Source organism: Bombina bombina, chromosome 6, assembly GCF_027579735.1.
Source record: "Bombina bombina isolate aBomBom1 chromosome 6, aBomBom1.pri, whole genome shotgun sequence".
Classification (NCBI taxonomy): Eukaryota; Metazoa; Chordata; class Amphibia; order Anura; family Bombinatoridae; genus Bombina; species Bombina bombina.
The window spans coordinates 435,418,944-435,445,031 of NC_069504.1; the positions used below are offsets into that span (position 1 = coordinate 435,418,944).

The 26,088-nt window shown below is 36.3% G+C and overlaps 1 protein-coding gene across 2 annotated transcripts in view; it reads right to left on the reverse strand.

Moving 5' to 3' along the window:
• Window positions 1-20,081: 20,081 nt before the first annotated feature.
• Window positions 20,082-26,088, reverse strand: part of IRF1 (interferon regulatory factor 1) — an 11,625-nt gene continuing 5,618 nt past the window's right edge. The window contains exons 7-10 of one of the 2 annotated variants that reach the window (XM_053717192.1): window positions 23,932-24,060; window positions 22,868-22,914; window positions 22,250-22,388; window positions 20,082-21,190 (exon numbers count right to left, since the gene is read on the reverse strand). In XM_053717192.1, coding sequence (XP_053573167.1) covers window positions 21,072-21,190; window positions 22,250-22,388; window positions 22,868-22,914; window positions 23,932-24,060 — 434 coding nt within the window. In that variant the 3' untranslated portion in view covers window positions 20,082-21,071. The remainder of the gene's footprint in view (window positions 21,191-22,249; window positions 22,389-22,867; window positions 22,915-23,931; window positions 24,061-26,088) is intronic. The other variant, XM_053717193.1, reaches the window with a different exon arrangement.

Here is a 26,088-nt window from a genome sequence, read left to right on the forward strand (position 1 = left end):
AAGGTAAATATTCTTTGTTAAAATAGTACAATGACATTATATAAATTTAGCCCTGCACAACCCAGTGTCTCATAAGTACAGCACAAGACAAAACATAAATGACAGGCCTCTGTAAAATTAAAATGTGGTGCATGGCAGTTTTCCCCCCAAAATCACCCAAACGAATAAAGAAGTCACTCCCAAGAAAGATTTTTTTTTTTTTACTAAAGTGCTTGAAGTATGAGAAAAACATTTTTTATAGAATATATAACAATTCTACATAAATACATCCAGATTTTTGTTTTTTCTAAAAGGAAGAAATCTACTGCAAGTCAACCATAAATGTCCTTTTTTTAATAATAGCCCTGGAGTATTGCACAGTATCCAATACACATTTAAGTTACTGAATTTGCCTACTTTTTTATTTTTAAGGATTCTTTTGAAATTATTATGCACACATTTCCTTAAGTGGTACATGTTCTCAACAAATATTTCTCGCATATCTGTAAAACTTCATTCAGTTTCTGTACACCGATCACATTTTATATGCTTGAATGTCCAGGATCTCATCCTTTTTCACCATATCTGCAAATATGAAGCAGTTGGTTAATGTCATATATGTATTAATTTGAAAGGCTTTTAATAGTCTTTAAAATTCTTTCTAAGCAGACACTTGTTCCTTATCAAAAGGTTGATCTTTGTCAATGAATTTGTACAATTTCTCAAAAAATGTTTAATCTGAAGGATTATCTGAAATGATAAATTTTATGATGTTTGCAAATAATATTTCTCCTTATTATACATTGCAGTTCTGATTTTCTTTGAAAGGGTTGATAATTAGCTCATGCATAGTTGTTTTGCAAATGAGTGACATTCATTTAGAAATAAGTTAGGGTTCTTTTCCATTAATGGAGCACCACTTTGGCGCAATAGAGTTTTGTTCCGTTATTGCCAAAGTACAGTAGAAGTTAAAATTCCACACTCTTTGTTACATCCTCCTGTGGGAATTCAAGGTGGACAAAGCATCAATCCACGAGTTTCACTTGGGGTGGATGCCGGAGGATTAGTGGGAAGATGGGGGAATTTCAGCTTCTACAGTACATTGGCAATAACAGACAAAAAGTCTATTGCACAATTTGTTGGCAGTGGCAGTCTGGTAATGTAAAAGTACCCTAAATTATTTGTTATTAAAAGAATATATGAAGTATAGATTAGCTAGTAGTGTCTAAATATTAGTAAATAGTTAAGCATTAAAAGTAAGTAGTTCATAGTTAATAAGAAATAGTTCATAGTTATTAGAAATAGTTCATAGTTATTAGGTTAGATGTAAACAGTTCATAGATAGTATGATATAGTTGTTAATTGTTAATATTTTGCATACTTTCATCCTTTGTTCATTCTTTCTGCTCAGATATGTTTTTATCTATGTAAAATTTTCTTTTTTTAAATAAAGCATTAATTACCAAAAATCCCTATTTACAAATAAAAATATAAATATACTCTACAGTATGTCTGTATCTGTGAATACATTTATATTTTTATTTGTTAATGTTTGACATTTTTCATTGCAAATATTTAATTAAATATAAAGTTACGTGAGGAATCAACTATCAGTATAGTGAAATCTGGCATTTCTGGCACAAATGTGTTGAAAAATATTGACATAATCCACAGTGTCTGGCTACAAAAAATGTTTAACTTGTATGTCAAACGATTTGTACATAATTCAACATTTTAAAAAAAGGATCTTACCTGCTGAACACTGATCTTCGCCATGTAAATTTTTCCAATATTTGCGGCATGGTAGGGGACACAGAACCCACATGAAATGGATGAGATGGGTCCTCAGAACAAATATAAATCTGTTGTGAAATTTCGGAAACTGGATTTTCCAACCTCAAAAGTTTTAGGAAATCTTTTTCATACTGTGTAAATGTTTTCAATTTTTTTTTCTAAGCTTTTAATTTTTTTAATTTGCCTAATTGTTTTTTCCTTCTTTGATGATGGAAATTTGTTTGTGACATTGCGCAACAGATTTCTCATTCTGTGCAGTCAAGTAAGGAGCTTGATGCCCCTGTTTGCGTGCGAGCCTTCAGGCTTGCCAGAAACAGAAGTTATGAAGCAGTGGTCTAAAGACCGCTGCTCCATAACTTGTCTTTCTGCTCTGAGGCCGTGGACAGAAATCAGCTCGATCGAATACGATCGGATTGATTGACACCCCCTGCTAGCGGCCGCAAATCTGCAGGGGGCGGCATTGCACCAGCAGTTCATAAGAACTGCTTGTGCAATGATAAATCACTGTCAGCATTTATCATTGTGCAGCGGACATGATACGCTACACCGTATCATGTCCGCTCGCACATTAATAAATTGGCCCCTATGTCTGTTGTTACTTCTCATGACATCCCTTTAATTTGGGTTTTTCTTCCTATATTTATTAACCCCTAATCTGCCCCCCCTACACCGCCGCCACTATATTAAATGTATTAACCCCTAAACCTAAGTCTAATACTAACCCTAACACCCCCTAACTTAAAGGGACAGTCAACACCAGAATTTTTGTTGTTTAAAAAGATAGATAATCCCTTTATTACCCATTCCCCAGTTTTGCAAAACCAACACTGTTATATTAATATACTTTTTACTTCTGTGACTAACTTGTATCTAAGCATCATCTGACCGCCCCTAATCACATGACTTTTAGTTATTATCTATTGACTTGCATTTTAGCCAATTATTGCAGTGTCTGCCACTAGCCACGGGCGTGATCACAATGCTATCTATATGGCCTACATGAGCTTGCTCTCCCTTGCTGTGAAAAGTAAATAAAATAGAGGCGGCCTTCAAGGGCTTAAAAATTATCACATGTGCCTTCCTAAGTTTGCTTTCAACTAGAATACCAAGAGAACAAAGCAAAATTGTTGATAAAAGTAAATTGGAAAGTTGTTTAAAATTACATGCCCTATTTGAAAAATGAAAGCTTTTTTTGGACTTGACTGTCCCTTTAAATATAATAGAATGCGAGCCAATAGAATGCGAGCTCAATCCCCCCACTAATCTTGTGTGGTAATGGTTTGATACCTCCTCTTCCGCACCCCTTTTGGCAGAGTTATGCAGCCTCTGCCTAACCTGAAGAACTAGGACTAAGTTTTCCCCTATATTCTTTAAATAGGTTCTTTGGGCCCAAATATAAGAAATTTACTGTGTTTGTGATCTCCTGGTTACTGGAGGATTACCTGTACTAAAAGTTTTATTATTGTGTATGTTGCCACCAACGTTCAGTGTTAGTGTCTCACTATGTTTGCAGATGTAACGGAGGGCTGTTTTAATATAAGACTTTTACTAGTCTCTCGTGTATGATGCTAAATTACATGATCCAAGCACAGCTTGAGTACCCTCCTGTAATTTTATGGTTGAATTTGTCTGTAGATTCAGAAGCTTGCCGCTACTCTATACACGTTGGCACTGAATTTCTTGATATTAACTATTGTGTCCTCAGTGGCTGACCAAAGTCTCTGGTCCCTTAAGCGGACCTGTCTGCTTGGAGGACCTTAAGATTCAACAAAAAAATAAAATGAGGTATCCAGAGTATCATGTCATGTTGGTTTAATATGTGTGTGTGTTCCCATATGATCTACTGTATTTAATTGGTTTTTGTTTATTCCTACTTGTCATATGTAAAATGTATCTTTTCCGTCATGACTGTATTGTGAAAACCATTTTTTTACCTCAATAAAAACATATTTAAAAAAAATATATATATATATATTATAGTGGCGGCGATGGCCGGTTCGGCAGATTAGGGGTTAAAAAAAAATTGTGTTTGCGATGCGGGAGGGCCTCGGTTTAGGGGTTAATAGGTAGTTTATGTGTGTTTGTGTACTTTTTAGCACTTTAGTTAGAGTTTTATGCTACGGCGTTGTAGTGTAAAACTCTTAACTACTGACTTTAGAATGCGGTACCAGTCTTGATAGGAGAGAGTCTACCGCTCACATTTTGGCAGACTCGTAATACCGGTGCTATGCAAGTCCCATTGAAAAAAGAGGATACGCAATTTACGTAAGTGGATTTGCGGTATTTCCAAGTCTGGCCAAAAAAGTGAGCGGTGAGCCTGTACCTTCAAGACTCGTAATACCAGCGGGCGTTAAAAAGCAGTGTTAGGACCTCTTAACGCTGCTTTTTAAGCCTAACGCAAAACTCGTAATCTAGCCAAATGTGTTTTGAAAAACTGACTGGGAAAATAACATTTAACCCCTTAGTGACCACAGTACTTTTCAATTTTCTGAACGTTTGGGACCAGGGCTATTTTTACATTTTCTCGACATTAAATGGACTTTCTAAAGATACCATTGTTTTAATTATATCATATAATTTACTGTAAAAAAAAATGTATAAAATATGATGAAAAAAATGAAAAAAATACACTTTTTCTAACTTTGACCCCCAAAATCTGTTACACATCTACAACCAACAAAAACCACCCATGCTAAATAGTTTCTAAATTTTGTCCTGAATTTAGAAATACCCAATGTTTACATGTTCTTTGATTTTTCTGCAAGTTATAGGGCAATAAGTACAAGTTGCACTTTGCTATTTCCAAACCATTTTTTTTTTCCTTTTCAAAATTAGTGATAGTTACATTGGAACACTGATATCTGTCAGGAATCCCTGAATATCCAGTGACATGTATATATATTTTTTTTAGTAGACAACCCAAAGTATTTATCTAGGCCCATTTTGGTATATTTCATGCCACCACTTTGACATTACTTTTTGGTAATTAGAAGGCCGCTAAATGCAGCTGCGCACCACACTTTTATTATGTCCAGCAGTGAAGGGGTTAATTGGGTAGCTTGTAGGGAGCTTGTAGGGTTAATTTTAGCTTTAGTGTAGTGCAGTAGACAACCCAAAGTATTGATCTAGGCCCATTTAGGTATATTTCATGCCACCATTTCACCGCCAAATGCGATCAAATAAAAAAAATAGTTACATTTTTCACAATTTTAGGTTTCTGACTGAAATTATTTACAAACAGCTTTTGAAAGTATGGCACAAATAGTTGTAAATGCTTCTCTGGGATCCCCTTTGTTCAGAAATAGCAGACATATATGGCTTTGGCGTTGCTTTTTGGTAATTAGAAGGCAGCTAAATGCCACTGCGCACCACACTTGTATTATGCCCAGCAGTGAAGGGGTTAATTAGGTAGCTTGTAGGGTTAATTTTAGCTTTGGTGTAGAGATAAGCCTCCCACCTGACACATCTCACCCCCTGATCCCTCCTTGACGCCTCTCACACAGCTCTCTTCCCTCCCCCACACCACAATTGTCCAGCCATCTTAAATACTGGCAGAAAGTCTGCCAGTACTAAAATAAAATGCTTGGTAAGGGAACTCATCTCCACCATTACCAGGGGTAGATCTATGACTCCCTTGGTACAGCATTTTGCCACCCTCCATGATTCGAAGTTGAATACCTTTAGATGGGTGGCTAACGAGAAAGTTACTGTGCCCAAAAGAGGAGGGGACATCAATGCTTTGTTAGCTAAACGAGAGGTGTTCTGGATCTTTCAGCTCAAGACCAGAATACCTCTAGGCTTGAATTCCAAGTACGATTTAATAAACTTTTGGGAATGTCTCCCTTCTCCCCTTTCCCTGTTCCTTGCTCCACTCCATTAGTTTTAGGTACTCCTGCTTTCTTTTGTGGCTTGTGTGCGTCGCTCATTATTTATTTATATACATATATAATTTTGGGTTATATTTTCCATATATAATGTTAGTATTATCCTAATATTATTTGTACTTTGAAATAGAACACACAGATGGCACACAATATGAGGCAACAGCGCCTTTATTGAGCAATGTTTCGGGGCTCCTGCCCCTTTATCAAGCTCATTATTTGTACTTTGCGCTGTTTTTGCCCCATTTGTTTTTGCTTTTCTGGTATGTGAAGTTGCAGGAGTTTACATTTTCCTAAGTGATTTTCATCTTTTATTGTGCTTATTAATGTGACCTCTTCCTAACTTCTATTGTATGCATTTCTTAGAACTTACTGTTATTATCTGTTCCCTCATGTTATATTATCTATAGCCATTTATTAGCACCATAGATCATTATGGCTCCTCTTTCATTTTTTCATTTATACATATTTTGCTTTGTTTTTATATCAATTATAACATTTTGCAACAATTTGTATAATTCTGCTTTATATGCAATTATAGATGAGTAGTGATGTCGCAAATAGTTCGCCGGCGAATAGTTCCCGGTGAACATAGCATGTTCGCGTTTGCCGCGGCGGGCGAACATATGCGATGTTCGATCCGCCCCCTAGTCGTCATCATTGAGTAAACTTTGACCCTGTACCTCACAGTCAGCAGGCACATTCCAGCCAATCAGCAGCAGACCCTCCCTCCCAGACCCTCCCACTTCCTGGACAGCATCCATTTTAGATTCATTCGGAAGCTACATTCTTAGTGAGAGGAGGGACAGTGTAGCTGCTGCTGATTTAATAGGGAAATCGATAGCTAGGCTACAGTATTCAGTGTCCACTACAGTCCTGAAGGACTCATCTGATCTCTGCTGTAAGGACAGCACCCCAAAAAGCCCTTTTTAGGGCTAGAACATCAGTCTGCTTTTTTTTTTTTTTTCCTGTGTAATCTAATTGCAGTTGCCTGCCTGCCTGCCAGCGTGTGTGTCAGGCTCACAGCATATACTGTGCCCACTTGCCCAGTGCCACCACTCATATCTGGTGTAACAGTAGTGTACATTTAAAAAAACAAAACACTTTTTTGACTGTGAAATAATAGCAGACAGCTGCCAGTACCCAAGATGGCCGTCAATAAGGTAGATGGGGAGGGTTAGAGAGCTGTTGGGGGGGGATCAGGGAGGTTGTGGGCTAAGGGGGGATGCTACACCACAGCATATGTAAATATGCTAAAAAATGTAAAAAAAATTAAAAACCTTTTATTTTAGTACTGGCAGACTTTCTGCGAGTACTTAAGATGGCGGGGACAATTGTGGGGTGGGGGAGGGAAGGGAGCTGTTTGGGAGGGATCAGGGGGTCTGATGTGTCAGGTGGGAGGCTGATCTCTACACTAAAGCTAAAATTAACCCTGCAAGCTCCCTACAAACTACCTAATTAACCCCTTCACTGCTAGCCATAATACATGTGTGCTGCGCAGCAGCATTTAGCGGCCTTCTAATTACCAGAAAGCAACGCCAAAGTCATATATGTGTGCTATTTCTGAACAAAGGGGATCCCAGAGAAGCATTTACAACCATTTGTGCCATAATTGCACAAGCTGTTTGTAAATAATTTCAGTGAGAAACCTAAAATTGCGAAAAAATGTAATTTTTTTTTAAATTTAATCGCATTTGGCGGTGAAATGGTGGCATTAAATATACCAAAATGGGCCTAGATCAATACTTTGGGTTGTCTACTACACTACACTTAAGCTAAAATTAACTCTACAAGCTCCCTACATGCTCCCTAATTAACCCTTTCGCTGCTGGGCATAAAACATGTATGGTGCGCAGTGGCATTTAGCGGCCTTCTAATTACCAAAAAGCAACGCCAAAGCCATATAAGTCTGCTATTTCTGAACAAAGGGGATACCAGAGAAGCATTTACAACCATTTATGCCATAATTGCATACGTTGTTTGTAAATAATTTCTGTGAGAAACCTAAAGTTTGTGAAAAAGTGAACAATTTTTTTTTATTTGATCGCATTTGGCGGTGAAATGGTGGCATGAAATATACCAAAATGGGCCTAGATCAATACTTTGGGATGTCTTCTAAAAAAAAATATATACATGTCAAGGGATATTCAGGTATTCCTGATAGATATCAGGGTTCCAATGTAACTAGTGCTCATTTTTAAAAAAGTGGTTTTGAAATAGCAAAGTGCTACTTGTATTTATTTCCCTATAACTTGCAAAAAAAGCAAAGAACATGTTAACATTGGGTATTTCTAAACTCAGGACAAAATTTAGAAACTATTTAGCATGGTTGTTTTTTGGTGGTTGCAGATGTGTAACAGATTTTGGGGGTCAAAGTTAGAAAAAGTGTGTTTTTTTCCATTTTTTCCTCATATTTTATAATGTTAGGTGATTTATGCCCTTTATGGATTAAAACCAGACTCTGCATCAACTATGTAATTTTCCATGGGAGTTTTGCCATGGATCCCCCTCCGGCATGCCACAGTCCAGGTGTTAGTCCCCTTGAAACAACTTTTCCATCACTATTGTGGCCAGAAAGAGTCCCTGTGGGTTTTAAAATTCGCCTGCCTATTGAAGTCTATGGCGGTTTGCCCGGTTCGCCCGTTCGTGGAAGTTCGCGTTCGCCATTTGCGAACCCAAATTTTTATGTTCGAGACATCACTATAGATGAGAGCATTTCTGTGAATATTACGTTAATTTGTCATCTGGGTGTATAGTTTTAGTACAGTTCATCTTTTATATAGTACTGTATTTTTTCTTAGAGCTTTGCGTTCATGTATCATGATTATGTATCACTGAATAGATTCAGTAGTATAGTGGGCGTTTTTAATTGATTATCCTATCAGCTGTCTTTGGACGCTTTTTAAACATGTATCCTGTCTTACCTCACTAGACTATGATTACGGCGTAACAGCCGAAACATGTCAGTCAAGGTGGTGTGCCTTCTGTCTTTTTCTTTTGGATGCGTCCAGACTTTTTAACCATTGGTTCTAAAGTTCTAAATAAAGGACCTTTACTTATTTGAAGATTGCAGTTCCATTTTTCCTATTTCCTGCAAATATTTAAATCTACCTCAAAACCTGTCACTCATTTTCTTGCTGAAAGGTGCTAATGTTGCAGCAATTTGGCAGCAAATTTACATTTTACATTCACATATTAACCCCTTAACAACAGCTATATGCCGGTTGTCCATTTTAAAGGGACACTGAACCCACATTTTTTCTTTCCTGATTCAGATAGAGCATGAAATTTTAAGCAACTTTCTAATTTACTCCTATTATCAAATTTTCTTTATTCTCTTGGTATCTTTATTTGAAATACAAGAATGTAAGTTTAGATGCCGGACTGCACAACCTGGGTTGTCCTTGCTGATTGGTGGATAAATTCATCCACCAATAAAAAAGTGCTGTCCAGAGTCTGAACCAAGAAATAAGTTTAGATGCCTTCTTTTTCAAATAAAAATAGCAAGAGAACGAAGAAAAATTGATAATAGGAGTAAATTAGAAAGTTGCTTAAAATTGCATGCGCTATCTAAATCAAGAAAGAAAAAAAATTTGTGTTCAGTGTCCCTTTAATCTAAGGTAGTTAAATAGCATGGGTCTCGCCGCTATTGGCGATACCGCACTGCAGACAAATCCCTCCCCTAATGACACATGACACCAAACACTATAAAACAGGCAATAAAAGAGAATGTACAAAAACAAGTCTGTGTGGAATATAGGAAAGTTAAAGGGACATGAAACCCAAAACTTTTCTTTCATGATTCATATAAGAGAATATAATTTAAAAAAGTTTTCAATTTACTTCTATTATCAAATCTGCTTCCCTATCTTGTTATTCTTTGTTGAATAGATATTTAGATAGGTAGCGTGAACATGTTTGGAGCACTATATGACAGGAAATAGCTCTACATCTAGTGCTCTTGCTAATGTATAAAATTGTTGCAAAACTGCTGCCATATAGTTTGCAGAAACGTGCACACTCCTGAGCTTACATCCCTGCTTTTCAACACAGGATAACAAGAAAACAAAGGAAATGTGGTAATAGAAATAAATTGGAAAGTTTTTTAAAATTGTATCAATTGTGGGGAAGATACGTGAACGGATTATAATGATAAGTATATTCATGTAAATAAGATTATGAGTTCAAATCAGCATGGTTTTATGAGAAATAGATCATTTCAAACTAATCTAATTAGATTCTACTAGGAAGTAAATACAAATATAGATAAAGGGGAATCAGTTGATCAGTGATAAACTTGTATTTTGCCACATGAGAGATTAATGTACACAATGAATGGACTGAGAATAGCTGTAAATGTTAGCTCATGAATAAATAACATTGGTAAAAGACAGGGAATAACGAGTAGTAGTAAATGGATCATACTCAGATTGGAAAAAGGTAATCAGTGTAATCCCCCAGGGATCAGTAATGGACCAAGTTCTTTTTAATATTTTTATTAAAGACTTGGAGCGAGGATTACATAGCAACATCTCTATTTTTGCAGATGATACAAACTTATGTAAGGTCATTAATTCCGGAAATGATGAACTTGCTTTACAAGGGGATCTGCCAAAATTAGAAGAATGGGCAGGTAAATGGAAAATGAGACGTAATACTGGAAAAAGCAAGGTTCTACATTCTGGAAGTAAAAATAAGCAGGCAATCTATTATTTAAATGGGACTAGACTTAGCCAAACAGAGGAGGAAAGAGATTTGGGAGTAGTAATAGATAACAAGCTAAAGATGGGTGCACAATGCAGGGCAGTGACTTCTAAGGCTAATACGATACTAGAAAGTATTAAAAGAGACATTGATGCAAGGGAGGAAAGCATAATTCTGTCACTATATAAATCCCTAGTAAGACCTCACCTTGAGTATGGAGTGCAGTTCTATGGACCAATCTAAAAAAAAAATACTTTGCAGACTTAGAAACAGTTCAGAGAAGGGCCACAAAACTAATAAGGGGAATGGAGAATTTAAGCTATGAGGAGAGGTTAGCCAAACTGAATCTGTTATCTCTAGAAAGAAAGATGCTTGAGAGGTTACATGATTTCTTTATATAAATACTAGTCCTAAAGCCCCTGTACACAAGCCAAAATCCCCATTTACTTGGATCCCCTCTCCCTCCTTCCCCTTCCCTGCCCCTCACAATTTTTTTTCTATGCAGTGCAGCAGTCCTGCCCACTCCTTCCCCCCACCTGCTCCTGCCCCCCCCCCCCCCTACGCCCGCTCCAGCCTGCCCACGTCCAGATACATTTCTGGCTAGAAACTGTATTCATGGATATGATTGCTTGTGTTAAATTGTGTTAAATGGGTCACCTTTTTAATGGGATTAAAGGGATAGTAAACACCAAATGTATTTCAGGCAATTAGTGCTGACTCTTAAATAACTTCACTTGCATGAGCACAGTGTTATCTATATGAAACACATGAACTAACGTCCTCTAGCTGGGAAAAACTGTCAAATGCATTCAGATGAGAGACGGCCTTCAAGGGGTTAGAAATTAGCATATGAGCATATGAGCCTACCTAGGTTTAACTTTCAACAAAGAATACCAAGAGAATAAAGCAAATTTGATGATAAAAGTAAATTAGAAAGTTGTTTAAAATGACATGCTCTATCTAAATCATGAAAGCTTAATTTGGACTTTACTATCTTTTTAATTCAAGATCAACTGGAGCTTTCTTGTAAGTATATTAGATTTGTATAGGTTAAACTCGATAGACCTCTCTTTTTTCAACCTCATCAACTATGTTACTATGTATGCGCTATCTAAATAATGAAAGAAAAAATATGTGTTTTATGTCCCTTTAAAGGGACAGTCTAGTCCAAAATAAACTTTCATGATTCAGATAGATCATGTAATTGTAAACAACTTTCCAATTTACTTTTATCACCAATTTTGCTTTGTTCTTTTGGTATTCTTAGTTGAATGCTAAACCTAGGAGGTTCATATGCTAATTTCTTAGACCTTGAAGGCCGCCTCTTTTCTGAATGCATAGTGACAGTTTTTCACCACTATGTGTATCATATAGATAATACTGTGCTCACGCACTTGGAGCCAACACTGAAGGAACTGAAAATAAGGGGGCAGCTTGCAGAAGCTTAGATACAAGATAATCACAGAGGTAAAAAGTTTATTAATATAACTTTGTTGGTTATGCTAAACTAGGAAATGGGTAATAAAGGGATTATCTATCTTTTAAAACAATATAAATTATGGTGTAGACTGCACCTTTAAAGTAACTATCTAACAGGGTTTATACACAGATTTGTTTGCACACTCTTTTATATTGTTTGTTTTATATATGTCCCTAATCGTCCTCAGCAGAAAAAATTGATAAAGGGGAAACATCTAGATTACAACATGCAGGTGCCCGTTACTTTATAGAAACTAAATTTTAGATAAAGTGAACATAAATAATGAAAGTATATTGCAATGTTTTTTACAACAAATAATGAAACAATTTATATAACAAGCTCACTGTTTAAATATGCTAGTTATTACAGCTGGAATAGTTTTTTTTCCAATAATTTTGGGACCCCTAAAAGGTAATTGATAAAATTATACTCCTCTTGGGAAACTTTGAACCACACTGGTTCCGTTCTAGTGATTATCTGTTTTTTAAATTACATTACATTTGTTTTTGTGAATGTTCTTATTTGAAAGGAATGATAGAAATTAGTGAAGAATAGCTGCAATAGGTGACATATGCATATACACTTTAGTGAAATACGCATATTAACGGGGGGGGGGGATATCACTTATTGCTATCTCCCTTTAATTTACAGATTTATTAATTTATTTATTTTTGTATAACGTTTGCTGTTGATCTCGTAATTGAGTGGTTAATCATTAATGCACTAGACATGTTATGCCAAATCTCAAGTTACACTTTTTGGTATAGTTGTATAGTTGTAAAAGTAATAAGACAATGTTTACTTTATAAAGTTATATTTCATCTTATACAAAACTTTATTCCAGCCACTCTTGCGTGCAGTGAAGTCAGAGGTTGGTGAGGCATTGGCTATGAAACGCCCAAGACGCACATATAAGATCCCAATAGAGGTAGCTTAAATTTACGTTTAAATTAGCAGGTTGCACAATGAGTAGCATGTGTTACAACACACGCATACAGACTGCAGAAACAAAACATACACAGTACTGCACCACCAGATATTATCCCAAAGAACATAAAATAGAATTAAAGAGACCCATTGTAGCATTGTAGTAGAATATAATATTAGTAATATAGTAGTTTGTGCTTTGTTCCTGACAACTAATGTCTACTCTTTTTTGCTTTAATTGTAAACAAATACTGACAATACAATATTCTGATGGCAGATGAGCATATCCCAGAAAGCTTCAGTTCACTTATGTCTATTCTGTGAATCAACTACCCTTTCTGTGAAGAAATGCTTTTATAAACTATCCCTGAACCTACTACCCTCCAGCTTCAGGTCATGACCCCATGTCCTGGTGTTGCTCTGATTCAGGAAGGGTATGGAGGTCTAAGAAACTTTCCAAATTGGCTTCCATTAGAAAATTGTTCACAGTCTTTTTATATGCACACTTTCTAAGGCATCAGCTACTGAGCATGGCCACATCAATGAAAATAACATAGCATGTTACAAAATATTTTTATGGTGTGTCCCTTGACTGTAAAACAATGCACATTTCCATAAAAACATGTAAATAAAAAATAAAATCAATGGGGCGGAGCCTATTCTCACTGCGGGAAGATGTGTTTTTGTGAAGCTCCTGCAGTTTGATGGACTTTCTATCTGTTTTAAATTGTAAATATACTGCAATTAGCAGACTTGTGAACGTCTTTCCAGCCAGGAACAGATAGATACCCAGTTCTGAGGATCAAAAACTATCTTTGCCTATGTTGAGACAGCTATGCGACAAGTGCTTCTACAGGCCTAGGATCCATTTTGTAACCAGCAACAACTACGCAACATAAAGATCTCAAGTGGATACTCCTGTGATAGTAGTGAAGCAAAGGTCTGGGGCTGCCGCGTTTTTTTTGTACCCCCCCCCCCAAACTCTGGGGTTAAGATATCCTTTAATAGGATACCAGATTGTGCACCGCAGCAACATTGGACTTTTCTTTCTTACTGCACAACGCCTACTCAGATATCACCAACATGGTGTGTGACGAACATATTATTAAGGAAATAACCTATCTTCTAAAAAGGTTCCAAACTTCATTTGAAAAGACGCTAAAATCCGAATTTCATTCTAGCATAGCTGAATAAGCGGAGCAAAATTGCCAGAGTGTCCCCCTTACTGAGGAGCTCCACAAGGACTATGATATGGGGCCCCGTAGTTCCCAGCTTACCCTACATGATCCCCTGTTGGCGGCAGAAATTGATCAGAAGGAATCTACTGGCCTGAGCCTGAGACCTGCTATTGGAATCCCAAAGAGAGGAGCAGAGGGTCCAGCTCTGACTAACACCTCCAACTACTTTATGTACCAGTGCCAGAACTCTCACCAGACGGCCATGGTGATGGAGGGATCACTCCAAAAAGGGTGTCGTAATCCAGCATTATACCAGCTACTCCCCACGGAGCCTACCCCTCACTCTAAGCTCCACACATTGCGGAGACTAAAGATTGAACTGAGTTGGAATTCGACCATGATATACATCTTCCGGGTGCGAGAGCAGCTTACACCCAGACAACAATGGAGCATCTACTTGATTGAATGCGCGCCCTACGGTGGTATTTTTGCTCCATCTCCCCCTACACAGTGCCCTAATGGGGACAGTTATATGCAGAATGCAGCGGATGGCCCCTTGGCAATGAGGCGAGACCTATGGAGCTGTAAACTAAAAATGGGAGTCGGTTAGTACCCATTACACAGGTCCGGTGTCAGATAAGCTCTGTTTCCCCCTTCATTCTTCCGGCCTCAATTCAGTATTAAACTTTTACTGTTCAGTAGCTGTCCCCTGGGTCTGGCTTACGGAACTAAAGTAGAGACTATTGCTGAGACGTTATTTATAATGTTTACTATGAGGTTCTAGTTACACTATTATCTTGTGTTCTACACTGAAGCCCTTTTCATTATATCATGTGTGGTGTCCTCAAAAAAAAAAAATCAATGTTCTATGCAGATCTTTTACAATACAGCAATTAATTGGTGAAATACACACACACACAGACGCTCACACATATAATCACACACATACATACATACTCAGACACTCACTCACATATATACATGCATGTAATGTTCCTATATACTTTGATATTTCAGTGAGGGTTGCTTTCAGTTTTATATGAATGTAAAGGATACTCACGCATACATAAACACACACTCATATAAAGAGACATCCTACCACATACATAGACAAGTGTTTTATAAATGTCAAGCTTTTGCAACCTTAGCATTGCAATAATATAATGGGGCTATACCAACCAGGGCTGCCACTAGAAATTTTTTGATTGGGCCCCCGCTACAAAAACAGAAAATTCACACAGAAACTCACACAAACACATTTGCACACACAGACACACTAACACACACAGATACACTCACAAAACACATATACACACTCAAACACACAGACACACTTACATAGACACACTCACTCACACACAGATACACCCACACACAATCTTATCTCAACCCGGTCAAACCATCAAACTTAACCTAACCTTCCATATTTGTCTCAGTATGGGCCCTAAATAATAAAGTGCACGGCGGCTGTATTTAAATTATATAATGCTTCCACAGCACATTAGTTAATCTCCACATACAGCGTGAATGAATTGCTCTGTCTTCTACACTTATAATAACTGTCATTCCATAGATACTAGAGTACAAGAAGACCACACAAGCATTTAGTACACCCTTTGTCTTATGGAGGCAGCAAAATAGCGTTTCCTACGTGTCAACCCCCTCATGTCAAGTTTACAAACCAAAAGTTTGAAGGATCAATATAGGGCTCAGGGGTCTGAGACCCTAAAATTAAAGACTCAAGCATAATTTTTGGGGTGCCAATGGTACTTGGTCTCAGGGCCAGATTGGAACTGAAAATAGGCCCATGAATTTTTAAAGCAAAGCAGCCCTCTTACCCCATTTGTTTTTTAATCATACACTATAAATTATTAGGACCATAAATGACAACAAACTGTGGTTTTGTAGATTGTGAATGTCTTGACAAAGGCCAAAATGTTGACTTTATTACATGGATAAATAAATAAAAGTTAATTTTCTATATAAGACCTATGAGTGCCTTCATAATAGCTGTTTGTGCACCTAAGATTGCAAGTAGTGAGTGCATTTTCATGGACACACACACACACACATATATATATATATATATATATATATATATATATATATATATATATATATATACACCCATACATACGTACAGATCAATAGACAGAGGTAGACAGACATGCAGATATACAGATACAGACAGGCAGACAGAGATAGACATACAGATATACAAATAGGTATACATAGAAATGTATAGAGATATAGATAGATAGATAGATTATAGATAGATAGATTATAGATATACAGATAGATAGACAGACAGACACAGTAAGACAGACAGATACATAGTGTATGTAATCTTTGTTAGTTTGCAATAACTATAAGCTTTATATGGGGATTCAGTGTTAGTTACTTTCACAACTCACATAAAACAGTGATCAGGCTGTACACAAATATAAATCAAGCAGCCTGATCACAGACATTCCACATAGTCTGACTGAAACTCCTACCGATTTGATAAGGGATGGAGAGGGAATGTGTTTATGATTTTAACCCTAAATGTCTCTTGCTGGCTACATGTGCATTTCAAGTGAAATTAAAGTGTATTGCTTTCTGCATGTTTATATATATATATATATATTACAGAGATAGGGCACTTACATTATCCCTCTCAGTGATTCTACTTTCCTCTGTGCTCAGAACAGCAACTTTTCTTGTTTTTGTCTTGTATTTCCTAAGCATTGGCACAAAAGTGAAACTAGTTTACAGGCAGAGGGTGTAAGGCAGCATGATGCATGCGACTGTGAGTTCTTCTAACAGATTAGACGTGGTTGCTGACACAGCCTTAGCTCCTGCAGCCCGGTAGCACAGTCCAGCCCAGTGATTGCTTTGGAGCACATAAACTTGTAAAGAGGCAGAGAGGAGAATAAAGAGGCAGCAAGCCCTCAAAAGATATACCCTAGCAGAACAATATATTATTTTTACTAAACTAAGAAAGCTTACCTAAACTGAGGAGATTCAGATGTTGACGCTCCCCTCTGTAGCCATTAGCCATTAAGCCATCACAGACACAGACAGTGACTAAAAGTACTTCCTCCATGCTCCAGCGTTAAATAGTATCAGTTAGCGCTCTTGCTCTGGAGTCTGCAGCCCTTCACAGACAGACTGAAGTGTGGGGTGCAGTTTCAAAAATGTAATCTCGCTTATGCCACGCTAGCTGTCTCATCACAGACGGTCTCACTCTCCCTGAACTCTGCGCCTCCGTCTCTGTCGGCTCTCTCTTCCCGCCTACCATGATTGAAAAGAGAGCCAGGCGCTGATTGGCTGGGCAGAGTGGGCTCTGGCAGAGGCAGAGGCTGCAAATAAACATAGCCTCTATTGAGAGTGGTATAGACAGCTCGTTAAGCGCCACTGGGTGGCAGTCTGTAGCAGACCTGATCTTCAATGCTCTACATATCCATATTGGGCAAAGGAGGGATAGCGGAACGGCTCACAGCCTCTCCTTTGCGCAATATGGATATGAAATCTTGATGGATCGCTAAGTTAAGGTTTTTTTGCAGGGGGCTGGGGGGGGGGGGCTAGGGGGTACCTTGGGATACAAATATATATATATATATATATATATATATAAAATCTTTTTTTTTTTTTTAAACCGTATTAAAAAGTGTAATTACACACATAGGACAGGGGAGGTGCTGCCTCACCTGCCTCCTATGACAGCACGTCATGTAAGTGCACTGAATAAACATTGTTAAAAGTACAAAACGTAAATCTAGCTAGGTTGTTCTCTCTAATAGCTTTTCACTTTTCAGTTACACATTGTTAGTAGCATATAGCTGAGTTCTTGTATCAGATGTAAATGTGCTGTCGTTTTATGTTTTTTTGTTGTTGTTTAACTTATCAATACAAAGAACAAACACCAAACCAAATAAAGTACATGTTAAAGATCACCTATGCAATAAAAAATTAAAATATCCTTTTACAATTGATGGGGAGAATGCACAAGTGTTGGAACACTTGCCAAGGATTTAAATGTTAATCTGTGCAAATAAATGTAACCAACATTTAATAATTGTAATACTCTTCTTATCTATTTTAAAAAACAAATAAATAAATAAATAAATAACATAGCAACAGAATTAAGATCAAAATGTATCTGTAATGGGCATTGACTTAGTTATACTAAAATGTTGAGATGTTATTGCATAAATTAGCATTAAATGCATTTATGTTAAATAATGCAATTAATTTGTGCAGAAAATGATATAATATTACAAAATATTACACTGCCCCTACCCGGTTACTTCATAATGCCACCTGGCTTGCAAAATTTTTGTAGAGAACACTGAAAGTAAATTCCAAACCTACAATTTATTATGTTATTTTGTTTATACAGCAAATTTTATTTAAAGATGCTCAAAATCCTTTTTTCATTATCATCTATAAATTTCATTATTCCCCTCCAAAAATGTTTTTTTTTTGTTTTTTGTTGGTTTTGTTGGTTGATGGTTTCATCTATTATCCAATCTGCTTTGCAGCCAATATGGCACTGGAAAAAAGCAAAACAAGAGACACTGGTTAAGAGTGATCAGTGCACATCTGTGCCGTATGGCTGCAAAGCGGATTGGATAACACCTAAAGAGGAAAAAAAAACAAAAAAAAAAACTTTTTTAGAGGGCGGCTGAAGGGGGAATAAACAAACTTATAGATGATAATGAAAAAAATTATTTTGCCCATCTTTTTTATTTTTATAAATTAAAGTACTCTTAAAATAAAAGTTACATTTGGGATTTATTTCTTTATATTATAAACTTTACCATCACTCTTTAATGTCATGTTCTCTTGTACAGTAAGACCTTCATGAGGGACCAGTAAGATAAGACTCAGAAGCAGTCGCACTTTGCATTATTAAGTCATGTTTTATACAAGAATTAACTCATTTGACTATACAGAGGTTGTCCAGCATAAGGGTCAGTAAACACTTTTCTGTTGTGTTGCTATAGAATAACATATATGCCAAGTTATAATGTTTCTAAAACAAATTCACACCCTTTTTACTGCCTTTAGATTTCAATACTCCACTCACCATTTGCCTTATTTAGAGGAGTCAATCTGTCCTTTAGTCTCAAAGTACATTTATTTGCAGTTATTATCAGTTAAATCCAATTAGGGACAGATATCTAGCAGAGTTAGCCTTAAACAGTCAGGGTGCAGTTCAAATTCTAATCGCTAACTTTTCAGAGCTAAATTGTATGAAAAGGGCACAAAATAAATAAGGGAAATATATTGCATAAATAAACAAATCTCAAGGTGCTTACTATCCCTTTAAGGCCTTGGACAAATCAGTTCAACCTTGCAGTATGTTCTATGCAGTATGTTCTATGTGACTACTACTCTCTGCAGTATGTTCTACATACAAACATATTATATGTTTATGTCATACCCATATAAGTATTTAGAACTACTTTCAGTTGTATTTACATACATTATAGTGAAGCACTTAACTGTGCTCACATAACGCTCCTTTAGTCTTGCATCACATACTGTACCAACCCACTCAAGTGACTCATTAATAGAACAGCATCCCCCAAACCAAAGTAAAAAAGAGAATGCACTGGTATTTGTTTATTTATCTTCCTGCAAACGAGGATCACCACCGGCTTGTGCTTTTGCAGGGCTCAAAGGGGCATGAAAGTCAGAGCTAAATTTTCATGATTCAGATAAAGCATACAAATTTAAAAAAAAATCCAATTCTATTATCAAACATGTCTCTTTCTGTTGCAATCCTGAAATGTAGCTTCTTACTGGAAGAGCATACTGGCATAGACTCAGGAGCATGCATGTCACTTGAGCACTTTATCTATAACAAACATTGCGGTCATATAGTGCTCAAGACACTTGTATGCTATGATGGAAAGGAACAAAGTTTCAACCAATAGTAAATGAGAATATAGAGGTACATTGAAAATATGTATTTTTTTAACGGTAAGATCTATCTGAATCATATAAAAAAGAATAATAATCTTGATTATTATAATAAGCTTGATGTTACTTTAAACACAATCAACATTTACACTAGAACACCCATAATCACATAATAATTTCTTCTATGCCACCACTGTCATTAAACAAATGTAGAGAGGAGCATAATTTTTCAACAAATACATTTTTTATTCAAACTAATAAACTTCTTTATATACAATGTACATATTTACAGTAACACGGTGCTTCTATACAGAGACACAGGGCATTATTTACAATTTATCTGTGTGCCATTTCAGGATACGACGACTACAGCAGTATTTACAGAGTATGAGTGAATGACAGCTTACAAATGTGTTTACAGATCTCAATGGGGTTGATAACTGCTAGCTCACAAACAATTTTAGGTTATCCTACAAAATGAAGACATATTTAAAGCAGCTGTTTTTAATGTGTGTTAAAAAGTGTAGGATTAGGATATGATAATGCTAATATTTGACTTGTTCACATGATGAATAACTTTTTTATGTAAATAATGCTTACTAGACAACTGGTAAAGATTCACTTAAGCCTGATGAGCATAACAACATGTGATGCTGAAACAAACAAGTGTGTGTGAATCACTATTTTGAAGTAATTAAAGCTGGGAATAAAGAATTTGATGCATCTTCTTATTAGCCCATCTTTACTTTAATGCACGTTAAACTTGCGCTAGTCCTGCTGGCGCAGTTAATATTCTGTCCCACTTTTTTCATCAATATGTTCACATCTAAAATGTTGACTCCCTTCACATTTTTTACTCTGAGTAAATGACCCAGTATGGTTCAATATCAACACCATATTAGATAGGCTATCATAATAAGTGCTCGTTAAATATGGCTCGTTCTATGGCATATGCAATATTATATTACTATTCTTGGGTCACATACAAAAACATGTGACTAAAGTATTCCAAGACGCATTCCGCCAGACACACTGTAGTGAAAAGTTCCTTGTAAAAGTGTTCAGAATGATATCCTAAATGCCAAAATACAACGCTGAACTTGTTCATTCAAATAGCTGATCATAAGCAAAAAGAAAATAAAGTCCAAAAATGTATTTCCGATCCGATACATTTTTCTTTTTCATTCTGATGTCTCATTTACAGCTTGTTAAAGATCACAAAGCGTACTGCATGGTGGATAATCCTACAGATCGTGGTGGAAATCCTGCATCTATCCAATCAATCAGGTCCAGCCCACTTTTAAGATCAGCAGCAAATCTGACTTCTATTTCTCCTAGAATCCACAAAAGAAAAAGTCGTATTTAATAGATAAATCAAATAATAAAATGTAATAGTGATTCATTGAAAAACATATAACCTATGAAGAACTAAAAGTTTACATAAAATAGCTTATGTTCATATGAGAATGTAAATCTCCTATAATTTCACTAAATGTAATACTGTCTACAGTTAGTAGTTTCTTTTATGTCACACAATCATAAAATACCAAAAGAAACATAAAAAACAAGAAACCATGATTTCAAGTTGGAGGGTCCAAGTTTAAGAAATTATACATGTAAGCACTTTTATTTTTATAGAAAGGGTAGTTGATTCATTAAATAGAATTCCAACAGAGATGGTAATGACACACACTAAAATGGAGTTCGGGAATGGCTCAAATATGCATAAGACTTCCCCAAAAAATAATTAAGCTCATTTATTAAAGAGACAGTTTACCCAAAAAATGTATCTCCTTTTAATTTGTTCTCAATTACCCGTTTTACCTGCTGGAGTGTAATAAATGGTTTATAAATAGCTCCTTAGCCTTTATATCAGCATTTGAAATAGCTGATTTAGCCTGTAGTATCCCTACCTGTACTAAAAGTTTATATACCTAGGTATAGGCTATTGAGCAACTATGTAAACACAGCCAGTAGAAGAAATTACACTCACAGTGGGAGGTGGAATAGGTAAAGCTCCAAAAATGTTCATTTTCAAATTTTCTTTCTAAGTATTGTACAGAGACAAAGATAAGACAGGGAAGCATTTGAGTTATAAGATAACAAGATCTGATCTGTCAGCAAGCTTAGCTTATTTTGATGGGCTGTGGTTTCAAAGAGCAAATCCAGCTATTTATTTTGCAAAAAGAAGCATAAATGAGCAATTTCTCCTACATTTATACACTGCAGCTAGTATAGTCATGAGGAACACATTCAGGGAAAAACTATTTTACAGTGAACTGTCCCTTTAATTTCTAAGCAAAACTGCACAGTCCCCTTTTTCCAGCAAATGGTTTTAAATAACACATTTTGTACAACAATAGTAAATATATATATTTAAAAATAAATAATACCTGCCACTTTAATAATTTCGTCAAGAGATTCATTTATGTTGAGTTCACCTAGACAATTGTTTGACATGCCAGATTCATTGGTATAATATCTATTGCCATCAATGTTCATCGGCTGCCATTCAGACTTCTGCTCTTGCATCTATTATGGATAAGAATAAAAATAAATATTAAACTCAGTTTTTATGAGGTACGCAGATTGTTATGTTGTCATACAAGCAGTGGCGTATTTAGGTTTTGTGTTGCCCTAGGCACTAAAAATTCAGCTGCCCCTACCCCCTCAAGGTTTTAAGCCTTTTTTTGTGCATAATATTTTTTGGTGAGGATGTAATGTGACTTCATTTTTCATGACATTTCCAAAGTAAATGTTCATGTTTAAGTGCGTGTGTATATGTGTTTGTGAGTGTATATGGTGAGTGAGTGTGTGTGCACTGTGTGCGAATAGTGCAGTATGCATGTGAGTGTGTTGTGCAGTTTGCGTATATGTGTGTGTGTGTGCACTGAGACTCAAAAAAGTGCTGCCCCCCCCAAAAATCTGCCTCCCTAGGCAAGTGCCTTGTTTGCCTAGGCCAAAATACGCCCCTGCATACAAAAGAATGAGATTTAAGATTGGACACTTACCAAAAATAGCTCACTTTGCATATTTATTCCCTCATCTTCCTCTGTGGCTGACAAAGGGAAACAAAAATAATAATAAGTATACACATTGAAAATGTAGTTATATTTGCAAGTTATTTAATACTACACACTCCTGATTCCACATCAGTATGATCTCATGGAAAGGAGATGCGTTTCAACAAAGGATATCAAGAGCAAAAAATTGGATTTTCTTTAAATATTGTAAACTCGCTCTGAATCAGGGAAGTTTAATTTTAACTTCTATGTCCTTTTACTGTTTTATTTAGGAGCCCCAATTATTTATAACAGAATTCATGGGTTCCATTGAAATAATGGAAACAATTATATATTCTTGTTTTGTGGATAAAGGACACTACTAGAGATAGGTGTCATTTTAAGTTTCCACCAACAATGGAGCACAGTTGAGCAATGTATCCTCTCCAAAAACACAAAAACAGTCAGTTAAGATCAATGTGTTTTATTAACCACAGTTTATATGTTTAAAGGGACAGTCAACTCCAAAACTGATATTGTTTAAAAAGATAGATAATCCCTTTATTACCCATTCCCTAGTTTTGCACAACCAACATGGTTACATTAATATACTTTTTATCTCTGTGATTACTTTGTATTTAAGTCTCATATGACAGCCCCCTGATCACATGACTTTGTATTTATTATCTATTGACTTGCATTGTAGACAATTAGTGCAGTGTCATCCTCAACCCACGGACGTGAGCACAATGTTATCTGTTTCGCCAACATGAACTAAGTCTCTTGTTGTGAAAAGCTAATAAAAAAGCATGTGATAAGAGGCTGTCTGTAGTGGCTTAGAAACAGGCAGAAATTTAGAGGTTTAAATGTTAAAAAGTATATTAATATAACAATGTTGGTTGCGCAAAGCTAGGGAATGGATAGTAAAGGCATTATCTATCTTTTTAAACAATAACAATTTTGGTGTTGACTGTCCCTTTAAATCTTGGAAACTCATTTGATAATATCTCTTTAAGTCATCTTTCGATAATCTGTGCTATAAAACAAACTACATTTTAAATGAATCCATGTACCTTCCGAACATGATGACATAGGTGAAACTTGAAAAGGGTACAGGTCGTTTGTGCTATCAGCCGGTGATATTTGCAAACTATTTCTCCATTCTGATATACTACTGGTGACGTCACAATCGTTTATCCCTGCTGAAAGCAAACAGCACATTAGATCTGATGCACGTAAGCAAAATGCATCACATGATGATATGCTCAAAGACAGTCATTTTCTGTATTTTTTTCCAGGTGAGATTTTTGAACTTTTAATAGCAAAGAGATCATACTTGGCACTAATTTGTCTTAAAAGTTGTAATTACTAAGGCTAATGTTAACAATACATACAAGTGTAAATGTATAGAGGTCATAATTAAGCTTGAATTATTCAGAAACAGATTGCAATAAAAAAAAGTAAACTTTCCAAATTACTTTTATCAAATTTACTTCTTTCTCTAGTTATACTTTACTGAAACATCTTTCATTAATATGCTCAGGATCATATAGGTGTCCCAAAGGGACAGCAAAGTCAAAAATAAACTTTTATAATTTAGGCAGAGCATGCAATTTTACACAACTTTCCAATTTACTTCTATTGTCAAATTAGGTTTGTTCTTTTGATATCCTTTGTTGACAAGTAAATATAGGCAGGCTTATAGAATCTCATGAGCATGCACGTGTCTTTAACACTCTATGGCAGCAGTGTTTGCAACTTATAACATTGCTACAAACACTCTAAAAGTAAATTGGAAAGCTGTTTAAAATGGCATGCTGTATCTAGACCATAAATGGTTACTGTCTCTTTAACCCCTTCACATAAATAGACATATATATTATACCGAACACAACGTTTATATTTCAGGAAGCCCCTGCAGTCTGTCTGCATATGGAACTCTGCATATGGAACTGGAGCGCGATCCCTGATCTGGTTCCATATGATGGCAGATGCTAGAACGTTACAGATAGTGACACTGTGTGTGTCACCGTCTGTAACGATCATGTGCTGGTGAGAGGGAATCCGGGAAGCGGGTGGACAGTCCAGTAACAGAGAGGGGAGGGAGGTGGCAGAAGTTGGAGTGCCCTATGATAAAAAAAATAAATAAATGGAGAGGGAGGGAAGGGTTACTACGCTACAGAAAAAAAAGGTGGGGTGGGGATGTGGGCAGCCCTAACTAATGATTGTGGGGGGGGGGGGGGAGGTGGGGGGACCACTACACTACAGAATTTTTTTTCCCTTCAAAAAGCGTTTTATATGTACTGGCAGACAGCTGTGACCAGTGTGTGTGTGTGGGGGGGGGGGGAGGCTGTTTGGGAGGGATCAGGTATAGATCAGGGGGTGGAAAGTGTCAGGTGGGAGGGTAATCTCTACACTAAAGCTAAAATTAACCTTACAAGCTACCTTATTGACCCCTTCACTGCTAGGAATAATAGAACTGTGGTGCACAGCTGCAATAAGCGGCCTTCTAATTACCAAAAAGCAATGGCAAAACCATATATGTCTGCTATTTCTGAACAAAGGGGATCCCAGGGAAGCTTTTACAACCATTTGTGCCATGATTGCACAAGCGGTATGTAAATAATTTCAGAGAGAAACCCAAAGTTTGTAAAAAAAAAGTTAACTTTTTTTTATTTGATCACTTTTGGCAGTGAAATTGTGGCATGAAATATACCAAAATAAGCCTAGATCAATACCTTGGATTCTACTTAAAAATATATATATATATAGTTTTGACAGGTAAATAAAAAAAAACCAAGGCTCTTTTTCTGTTTAAATAGAGTGATAGCAAAAATGCTAAAAATGCTCCGTTATTTTGGGCAAGTTTTTCTCTGAAAGTCCCGGTAGTGAAGGGGTTAAGTACTTTATGCCAGTTGTGTAGTAGTATTGTACATACAGTTCTCAAGACACATGCATGCTCCTGTAGATATGCTATCATGGAAAGTTTAATCTAAGGTTACCAAGCTAAATAGGTACATTTAATAGACTTACAACAAGCTCTTTCATTCAGAAGTTTTATATTTAAAGGGACATGAAACCTAATTTTTTTCTTTCATGATTCAAATAAAGAATACAATTTTAAACAACTTTCTTACTTCTATTATCTAATTTATTTAATTCTCTTGGTATCATTTGTTGAAGGAGCAGCAATGCACTAATGGTTTCTAACTGAACACATGGGTGAGCCA